We start from the raw sequence: 10,355 nt of genomic DNA on the forward strand, positions 1-10,355 counted from the left end.
CTTAGTAAAAAAACAAAAAAACCCAAAACCCCAAAACAAAACCAAAAAACCCCAAAAAACAAAAACAGAAAAAAAACCTTCTTCAAGCTCTCCTGCTGCTCATTCAGTAAAAATATTCTATAGTGGAATATGGTAGGGAGGCCTAACTACCAGGAGAAACAGCCCATGGATTCAAAAGCAGGGAAAAAGAAAGCAGATACAAACACACACTCACAGGTATGAAGAGCTCTTAAGCCTTGTTTCCTTAGAAAGCTGAGCTATAACAGAACCAGAAACATCCAGAATGAAATCCATTTTTATAGTGTTATTAAAAAACCAAACTCTTATTGTGACTGTATTTTTCTAAAGCCTTTAACAAAACAGRTCCTTGGTTTTCCTGCTGCTACTACACTCTGTTGAGTATACATTTAAATAAGAGTGGCAACAAAAAAGCAATCTGAGCGTGATTATTTCCCCAAATCTGCAAGTATGCATAGTCTTTAAATAAATCTGTTGAACTGCTGGAGGAGATAGCATACATTTCCCCCCGTAATATTTAAAAAAAACCTCTAAAATACAATATTTCCATTTTTGTTTACTTAGTTGGTGTGGCTTTCTCTCCAAAGAGACTGTTCCCTGCTTGAAGTTGTAAAGAAAGAATAAAAAACTAGCACTTTGGAAAGGAGCTCTATCATTTTCTAAGGGCTGGCTGTAGGAGCTTGCATTTTCCCTGCCCATCCTGAGATTTACAGACTCTGCTCTGGGCACGGGGCAATGAAGTGGACACTCAGAAGCATTTGTCTGATCACATATCAATGAGCTCATCACCTCAACGCTCTATTATCCTGGACTTTTTTTTTTTTTTTTTTTTTTTTTTTTTTTTAATGTATTTTGAACAAATGTTTTAGTATTTTTTTTTGTTGAGACCCGTTCCTGCTCACTGGCATGGTAAACCATGAAAGAGTAACAACTACCTTTACCTTGCCTAATTGGACAGCCTCGCAGAGAGCATTTGGGATATACCGCATATTTTGTTGTTTCACATCAAATGCTAGCAGATCGTAAAGCTAGAGAGAAAGTCACTGCTGCAGAGTAGCACAAACAGTCCTAAAATCCTCTTGGTTCGTACACTGGCCTTCTGGTATTTCTTTCTGTTAACYGCAAACTGGCTTTTCCCACCTGCTGGGTCCGATGCTGCTCTAGGAGCTCAAAATCGAGCTGGGTTCCTTTTCTACCCTTTTCTTTAGCCAGGTTTCAGTCTCCCAAATACTTGTTGGGGAACTTTACCACTTGGATTTGGAGTGCTTGGGTACTCTGGGGCCAGATGGTACTCAAAGCCAGTTACAAGGGAAGGAGGCATGACAGCCTGCTCCTTCCCAATAACTCTTGCTCTGAGCAGTGGAGAGCAAGCAGGCAAGTCAGAYGCGCGGGGAGCAGAGCCGGTGCCCATGGGGAGCAGAGCCTGTGCCAGAGGACTATCTTTATGCTTTTCTGGCTGTTGCTGCAGTTTCAGATCAAAACAGAGAACYGGCGACCATCAGCAGCAGCCCTTTTTCTTCTGAGTTGGCTTTGGTTCCTCTTCTACCTTGGTTTTCAATTGATCTTCACGGATTTTGAGTAACCTGGTAGGACAAGAAGCAGATGAAGCTCATAACCTTTTCCCACGTTTTGCATTTCTGTTCTGTTTTAACAAATGTTGGTAGAGTTGGCTCTGAGCCTTCCAGCAAGAGCCACAGACGTGGCTGAAAATACCAGCCTAAACTGAGTCACAGACAGAATCGATGTCAACTGACCCAGAGAGAAATCTGAAGCATCCTGAGAGCTGGGGTGAGGGCTGGGAGTGACTCCAAACAGGGTAAGTAAACCCCATCTAGTATATCGAGCTCTGATTTACTGCTTCCCACCAGGCATCTGCCTTATTGGCGCTGAATTCCCAGATGAGGAGAAGTAACTTCAGTGCTTAGAGCTGTCTTAATCCTTTAGATCATGATAATCCCTGAGCCGAGGGAAGCAGAAAGGACCAGCAGCATCTGGAAGTGACACTGGAAGTATTTACTGGAGGAGTCTGACGTTTAAATGGATCAGCTTCTGTCGGGATTCATTTGCCATCTTGCTTTCTAATGTGTCTCGTAGGCACACAAATACGCCAGCRAAGGTTTTTTAAGCTCCTTGCTGCAAYGCTGAATATTCAGGCCACAWCTTAAAGCATATCCTGSCCCTTCACTGCCCATTAATTTCARGGCAGATGGGCAAAATCCAAGTGTYTGGCTCACCTGATTAAGCTGATCATGGACTCGGAGACGTTGTGACCTGACACAGCGCTGCATTCATAAAATGTGAGCTGATGCTCCTGGAAGACAAAAATCTCAACTAGAAATGCACTTCTATTGCATGTGGTTGGAATAGCTTCATAGACACAGGGGTAAATATCCAAGGAAAAGTCACAGTCAAATGGAAACACAAGGACCAGAAGGCCTCACAGATTCAAGGAAACAAGTAACTGAATAATTATTGATTTACAGGAATGCAAAGGATGAAATCCAGCTCTTCTCGTAGCTATGACACCAACATTTAATATTGAGGAAAAGACAGATGCTACAGACAGAAGCAGATGTGAGGCAGTCATTACAGGACTGAATATGGAGATGATAACTAGATGTTCCCAGGTTTTTCAAGCTTTGCCAGTAACTAGTTGGTAAAAAAGGAACTAACCTCTCTGTCCTGATGTCTCCATATGTAAAACAACTCAGCCGATACTGGCCCAAATCCCAAACGTAATATGAATCAACCCTCGGACAACAAGGGGGTAAGGATGGCAAGATGGGTTCTGCATCCATCCTTTCAGCTGTCCTTGCTTAACTTTGGTCACATTCAGCTAGTGGTAAAGCTGGAGCAACCRGCGTGCTTTCACGGGGCTGTGTACCCACCTGAGCCAAGCGCTCCCCTTCCTTCGTAGCGACCCGTCTCTCTGCAGCGCAGTCGGTTTTGTTCCCCAGGAGCAGAACAGTGACTCCGTCTTCTGCTCCTTCCTGCGCAGTTAAGGAGGGGAGAAGCAGGTTTGCATCTAGACTTTCTCTGAAGCATGGCCAGACACACTGTCTAAATGCAGCTGGAAGCACCATCAAGGACACCCGTGGACCGGGCTGATAAACCAAACCTTAAATGCTTTTAACCTAGTTCAAGAACTTAAGCTTTTTTGTCTTTTTTTCCCTCTTAAATCACCTCTCTTGGCCTCTTAAATACTGCAGAGAACTGGATGAGTTATGCCCATAGTGGACTCACTTTGTATTTGACTTTGTGATAACCTTCAGAAGATGGTCCGGCTATGACTTAAAGGCCCCGAGCAAAGTGACAACCTATCTTATTCCAGTATTTTTAAACATTCATTTTATACTTCACTGAAAATCTCTGACAAGACACGTTACTTCCCAATTCCCCGTATATAAAATAGACTATGCTTCTTGATTTTAGAAATGGTTTTGGAAACACTTTCAAGATTTTTCATTGCTCTGTGCCAGTTTTCAGTTAAAAAAAAAAGAAGAAAAAAGAAAAAAAGTTGATAATCATCATAATGGTATTAGCAACAGAAAATACCTGGAAACATTGCAAAATGGTGAAGAATGTTGGCATTGGAATTTTTAATATCCTCAAAGAAGAATGATTTTCTAATGAAAGCAAAGCAGAATGCCTTCAGACGTCAGGCCCTGACCCAGCGCTAGAAGTCAAGTCAGTGAAATGCTGATCGTGGAGTCACTGGGCATTTCCAAGCCACAGGGGCAGGACCGAGGATTTCCCCGTTCACCCACCTGGATACAGCTCAGCCAGTAGCGCACGTCCGTGAAGGAATATTCCGACRTGATATCGTACATCAGCACGACGCCGTCTGCCTTCCGGAAAAACTGCTTGGTGACACTGTGGTACCTGCGTGCAGTTTAAATGGTCACCAAGGTTTCACATGGAAACGCGCGCGTACAAAAMTGGCAGAAACTTGCTTGGGTGAAGGCTGAAAAGCAGTATTTTCCAGAGCTTGACGGATGTTTGACTTAGGCATGCATATAAATACTTGAACTCTGAACTTGAAAATACATCTCTAAAGATATGTGTACACACACTTGAGGACATTAAAGATTAACGTCTGTCCTCTTGGAAATCAGCAGGGATTTATCTGAAAATTCAGGGAGATACCAGATTTTGCTCCTGTACTTACGAAGGAGGCCATAGAGACAGCCTGAGTACTTATTTTTATCTTAATTACTTCTTTATTCTTCTTTATCTGATGTCACACTTATTTAGAGGCCCTTCTTAAACAATCTCACTTTGTTTAGCCAAGCCAAGAGCATTTRTTTGAATAAGCTACCAAAATATCCCGGTTGCTTCCCCACAGCACAGCACCTTACCTTTCTTGCCCAGCTGAGTCCCACAGGCGGAGAGAAAAAAGTTTGTCGTCCACGATAAAGTTTTTGATCTGGTAGTCCAGTCCTAGGACATACACACCAGGAACAGCGCGATGTTGTAGGGTTCATCCTCGAGATAGAGGATGAGTGCAGAACCACACAGTGCAAGCGTGTGGTCTGCACTCAAGCTTTTAGATCTTTGATGGCCAGATTTTGGAAAGGTCTCTAGCTTCAGGCTGAGTAAAAGCAGGTTGATTAAGAGAGGAACACGGAGCCRAAAGGCAGAGAGGAGCAAAAAAACCACTAGAGCCTTTGAAACAAGGCCTGGTTAAATCACATCAGCATTAATTCTCTGGAGAGCGTCACCTCCACCCCTGGAGGTGCTAGGTGACACTTAGGCTCCTGTGCTGGTGATAAGTGGTGCCATGCATGTAATGACCACTGGCAGGTAGTGCTGTGCCCTGACGGGCAGTGAGCAATGAGTTATTGAGAATTTAAACTGATTCTCATCTTGTTTCTAAGGGTAAAGGCTGAAGAGCGGAGGCAAGGGAGCTGAGATGGTTATCTGAGCAAGGACCAAGCTGTCCCAGAGAGGAGCTGAAGGAAGCCTACCTACTGTAGCAGTGAGGTGCGGRTTGAAGGAGTTTGCACGTAACCGGTACAGGAATGATGTCTTGCCCACATGGGAATCCCCGACGAACAGCACGTTGTAGAGGTGGTCTGGATCAGGACAGGTTTCAGGAAAGCGTGCTGGGACAGTTCCTGCCCCATCAACCAACACAGCCCCTGGGTCTTCTGGGCTGGACTTTGCTTCTTGACATGTTTTTAGCCTGACATCTTGCTTCCCATCCCRTTGACCAACATCCAGACCATCTCTCAGTTCTTCTGAGAGGTATGTTGGAGGCTGTATCCCACTGTTGGCTACATCCCTCAGTGGGCTSTCTCCAAGGAGTGTCCCTGCCAGATTGCTCTCTGTGTGCTCCTTGCGTTGGACACTTGTGYAAAGGGTAGATACTGGTGGCACCTCCTCTTTTGGAGGCTCAGYGTGCTCAGCAGCTACCTGCTCCGTTTTTGACACCCACAGTGGCTTCTCCTCTGGCAGCAGCTGCTCAGGAGCAACATCTGGCCTCACCTTATCTGCCTGTCTTGAGACCTGCTGCTGTCCTGAAACGCCTAGCCGTTGCAGATCTGGAACGAGAACATCCTCCTGCATCAGTGTTTCCTCCTTTCTCCCCCTGATTGGTAATGGCACCACTGAAACAGGTGAGGCCAGCGTGGCTGCACCAGCATCACGACCCTGCTTTAGTTGTAAGCCCTCAGTTTTGTCTAAAAAGCCCTTGTCTGCCTCAAAGCTCACACTCTGCACCACTCCTTGAWCTTGGGCTACATCCAGAGGCCTCACCTCTGCGTCAGTCCTCTCTCCCTGCAGTGTTTCTACTGCATGGATCTTGAACGAGTACAGAGCTGGATCAATGCTCTCCCCTAGCATCGCTTCTTTAGGCTCCTCTAGCACACCTGTGTGAGCCTTGTCCCCCTGCATTACTTCTGCCTTAGGWGTCTCCAGTGAATACATTTCTAGATTAGTGCTTTTTCCCTGTGTTTTTTCCCCATTCAAAGCCMCCAAAGCACAGGGCAAAAATTCTGGATGAATCATCTCAGCCTGAACAACTTCTAGCTTCTGAGCCCCTTCTGCAGGTAGTGAACACGCATCAGCTCTCTCTCCCTGGGTTATCTCTAGCGTCTGGCTTTCCTCCAGGATCTGCCCGTCTGTCCCAGCAAAGGCTCCCAGCATTACTTCCAGATCAGTAGTCTCAATGTCGGCGGTGGCCTTGTCATGGGGTTGAGCCCCTTGTGTTACAGCTCCAGCCAAGGGCTGCGCTTTTGCATCAGCCACCCCATCTGGGACATCTGCCTTGGGAACCACACATGCCTCCAAAGCAATCCTCTGTCCTGGTACCCCTTCCCACATCTGAGCTGCACCCAGGGGTCCCAGATCTGCCACTGTGCTCTCGCTCAGGGTGAATTTGGGCTCCTCAACCTCTGCAAGTGGCAGCACGTCCATGTCAGGGCTCAGAGCCTCACGTGCTCCCAGGCTTTCAGCCTCCTCGTGCGGCTGTGGACCTGCAGCATAGTCCTCTCCTGGCCCAAGTCCCACTGCAAGTGGATCTGGAGAGCCAGCCTCACTCAGGGGCTGCAGCTCTGCCTCTGTGCTCTTGCCTGGGGTGAATTCAAGCTGCTCAGCTGTATGACTTGCTCTCTGTGGGCTTTCTGGGCTGGGGACCTCCCGCAGCTGTTTTTCTGCCTCAACCTCCTCTGCCTCCATGATTTCCAGGCCCTGAGCTGTAACRGGGAGCAGCACATCTGGACCTAAGCTCCCTGCGAGGGTTTCTGCTGGGGAAGGGCTCTCAGAGTTCACAGCAGCAGCACTTCCCTCCTGCAGCTCTTGTTTGGTTGTATCAGCCTCATCTGGAGGTTGCACATGTGGAGCCACGCTCTTTCCCTGTTCCATATCCGGAGAGCCGGCCTCGCTCGAGGGCTGCAGCTCTGCCTCTGCGCTCTCACCCGGGGTGAATTTGAGCTCCTCAGCCTCTGCAAGTGACTGCACGCTTGCATCACTACTCCAGCCGTCCAGTTCCCCTGCGCTTTTGGCCTCCTCCACTGGCTGCACATCTGCATCTACCCCAGCTCCCTCCTCCTGCATCACATCGAGCGGCTCAGCCTCAGGCGGTTGCAGAGCTGGACCCACGCTCCCTTCCTGCACCTTGTCTAGCCGCTCAGCTTCATCCTCAGGCTGCAGCCCAACATCGTCTCTCGCTTCTGGCACTGCGTCGCCTGCTGCAGACTCCCCCCGAGGCTGCAGCTCTGCCTCCACGCTCGGGGCTGCCTCTCCTTCCTCGGCCTCGGCCAAGGGCTGCAGCGCTGCAACGCTGCTCTGCCCTTGCTCTGCCTCTTGCATCTGAGCTTGGGCGAGAGGTCTGCCTGCRTCCAAGACGTGTCCCTGCATTGCTCCCGGTGTCCAAGCTTCGGAGGGCCACGCAGCCGGGCCAATGCTCTGGGCCTCAGCGGGAGCTCGTGGCAGGATCTGGACTGCATCCAGCCCACGTGTATCTCTGCTCCCTGCCTGCTCTGCTTCCACGTCTTGTCCTGCTGCCAGCAGCTGCAAACCTGCACTTTCCCCTGGCACTTCTCCTGGTCTCCTGGCCTCTCCTGGGGACTGCACCTCTGGATCGAGGTGCTCTCCCAGCTTTAGTTTGAGTTTGTCGGAGCGCCGCATGCACGAGTCAGCCTCCTCCCCTAGGTCTGCACCTTCGCGCGGAGGCTGCACGCGCTCTCCCTGCGCCGTGTCTCGCGCTGGGGCTGCAGCCTGGTGGAGCACCTCTGCGGTGAAACACCCTCCCAGGGCTAGCTCTAGCTCCTCAGGCTCAGCTRGCCTCAGATCTGCATCCAGATTTTCTCCCTGGGTTAATGCTGCTTTCTCAGCATCTCCTGGGGGCTGCGTGACTTCCCAACCTGTCTTTTCCTGCATTATTCCTGCTTCCTCTACCTCTGTCAATGCCTGTGCTCKTGCCTCCGTGCTTTCTCCCCATGCTCCTTGCAAATCCTCAGCCCTCTCCAACCTCTGCTTCTCTGTAGCAATGCCCTGTTCCTGCATGAGAAACATCATCCAAGCGTCCTCCAGGCCCTGCCCTGCTCTCCCGGGGCTCTCGCCCTGCTCTCCACCCCGCTCCTGAGCCGTGCGGTGCCCGGCGCTCTCAGACGCACCAGCCGGTGTCACGTCTCGAGCACCTTGTACAGCTTGGGCTGGTCCCTCTTGCAGAAGGTCTCCTTGCAACGGCTCTTGACCGTGGAGGCYGGTGAGGGTCTCCCGCAGGGCTCCGGGGGCTGTGCCGTGTGTGGCAGCATCGTCCCGGGGGCGAAGGGGAACGTCTTCCGCTGGGACGGGGTCACCTGGGCCTTGCGGCTTCAGCTCTTCGCTCAGAGCCACTATTGCATCACTCATTTCTCTTAGCAAAGAGCTTTGGTCAGAAAACGGTTCCTCTTTCAGAAATTCTGGGAGGGGATCCTCTTCTACAGAGAGCGCTCTGGGCAGGGGTCCCGAAATGGTTACTTCTGCTGGCACCTTTTCCCAAACTCTGGAAATAGCAGATCACAGGGTGTAAGCACAGCAGCCCTGCAGCCTCCCCCCCCCCAACAACTCCCAGTGGGCCTGGAGCTCATGGGCACATGCTTTCCTTGCTTTCTGTGCAGGGTGGTATTTCCCCCCCCCCCGGATCTGTCCTCCACAAACCCATCTGGTCCCTTTCCAAGCCCACTTGTATTTATCCTCTGTACGCGCTAGAAGGTCATATAGGCAGCGACCGGGCACGGAGCAAACGGGAGCACRCTCAGTGCCCTGGGTAAACTCGGCAAGCTGCGCTCGAGCTGTCACGTAAGCGGGTGGCAGAGCCGGCGCGAGAAGCGAGCGCGGCTCCTCCCCGGCKCGGCTGTTTGCGTTAGGTGAGATGGAAAGACGAAGCTCGCTCCGACAGGAGACAAGTGCCCGCTCCCAGGGGTCTCGAGCCGCAGGAGGAGGCAGCAGTACAAGGAGCAAATGCAACGTTTTGCCTCGGGGTGGGGGGAGACTCGGGTGCTCAGCACCAGCGCCTGGGCCTCTAGCTCACGAGCTGGAGCAGCAGCTATTGCCCCGCGGCAGYGGTAGCTATCACCCTCCGCAGGTGTGCCCTAGGAAAAGACGCTGCCCCGAATATCAAGCCTGTTGGAGAAAGATGATCTCCCGGGGCTGCTTGGCGCTGGATAAAACCCATCCGGGGACCTGCAGCATCCCTGGGCTTTGCACCGCGCCAGAGCCCCAAGGCGGCTGCGGCAAGGCCAGAAGGCGAAAGCGGCATCTYGGCGCCGTCCGTCTGAGCGCAGCCGGTGCCCGGAGGCCGCCTTACGCTTGGTGGCCGCTCTTTGGTCTCCGGTTGCTGCTCTGGGATCCGAGCCTGATCTGCATCGCGGAGCTATGCTTCTCGTTCTTCTCCAGACTCATCTGCTGCACGGGAAAAAAGGGACGGGCGAAAGCGTGCGTCAGCTGGCGCCGCYGCTGAGCTTCCCTCCGGGTGCCGAGGCAGCTCTCCAGAAATACCGGCACGAAGCTTTTGGGGGTGCCAGCCCCAATACGCTGCTCCCCGCTCCCTTTCYGAGCCTTGGTGGCGGGCACCCTGCTCCCTCGGGCTGCCCAAGCCGACGCGAGCCCGTCCCCCTCGCTGCCCGGCCGGAGTACCTGCGTCCCGCCGGGCAGCTCCGCCACAGGTCCGTCCCTGCAAAAAACACGGCGCGGGGGTGAAAAGAGCAACGGGGCCACCGGCAACCCCCTCCCCGCGCTGGGGTCACCCTCCGCCGCGGCTCAGAAGCCTCGAGATCGTTGCGCTTCCCGCAGCGAAGGAAGGCCTGAGACCCGACAAACTCATTTCTTGCCGCCGGGAGGAAAGAGATGGCGCCGGCGACCCTCAGCCGCTCACCTGGCCCCGGGCGCCGCGGCGGCCCTGGCGGCCCGCAGGCGGCCCTGGGTCTCGCGGAGCTGCAGGTGGATGCGCTGCAGCTGCTCCTCCAGCGCCCGGTTGCTGCGCTCCAGCTGCCGGTTCTCGGTGCTGGCGGCCTCCCGGGTGCCGCGCAGGCTGCGGCACCGCGTCTCCAGCTGCGGCAGGGGAGGGGAGGATTGCACGGGCCCCCGCGAGGAGCGGGCCGGCTCCCGGAGACGCCGAAACCCAGCGCTTCAACCCCTCCAGCTCTAGGGCTGCATTGCCCACAGTGTGCTGGGGGGGGGGGACACACATGCACGTACCTCCCCGCTGGAGAAAACAGGCCTTTCTGCACCTATAGGGACCGAGTCCTGCTGGGGACTCGTGCTAACATAAAACACCCCCGTTTCAAGCCCTTTTCCCTSCTGCGAGGCTTTGCCAGCGCAGCGGAAAGGCAGGTTTTGCCAGCACTTTGCCC

General features: G+C 52.5%; 1 protein-coding gene across 1 annotated transcript in view; it reads right to left on the bottom strand.

Annotated features, from left to right (window-relative positions):
- Positions 1-219: 219 nt before the first annotated feature.
- The window catches only part of RAB44 (RAB44, member RAS oncogene family), a 15,963-nt gene continuing 5,827 nt past the window's right edge, over positions 220-10,355 (bottom strand). The window contains exons 7-15 of the mRNA XM_085302299.1: positions 9,878-10,053; positions 9,640-9,676; positions 9,311-9,408; positions 4,986-8,506; positions 4,377-4,458; positions 3,786-3,900; positions 2,907-3,008; positions 2,253-2,329; positions 220-1,601 (exon numbers count right to left, since the gene is read on the bottom strand). Coding sequence (XP_085158425.1) covers positions 1,517-1,601; positions 2,253-2,329; positions 2,907-3,008; positions 3,786-3,900; positions 4,377-4,458; positions 4,986-8,506; positions 9,311-9,408; positions 9,640-9,676; positions 9,878-10,053 — 4,293 coding nt within the window. The 3' untranslated portion in view covers positions 220-1,516. The remainder of the gene's footprint in view (positions 1,602-2,252; positions 2,330-2,906; positions 3,009-3,785; positions 3,901-4,376; positions 4,459-4,985; positions 8,507-9,310; positions 9,409-9,639; positions 9,677-9,877; positions 10,054-10,355) is intronic.

Source organism: Rhea americana, unplaced genomic scaffold, assembly GCF_003343005.1.
Source record: "Rhea americana isolate MKP2758 unplaced genomic scaffold, rheAme1 scaffold_189, whole genome shotgun sequence".
NCBI lineage: Eukaryota > Metazoa > Chordata > Aves > Rheiformes > Rheidae > Rhea > Rhea americana.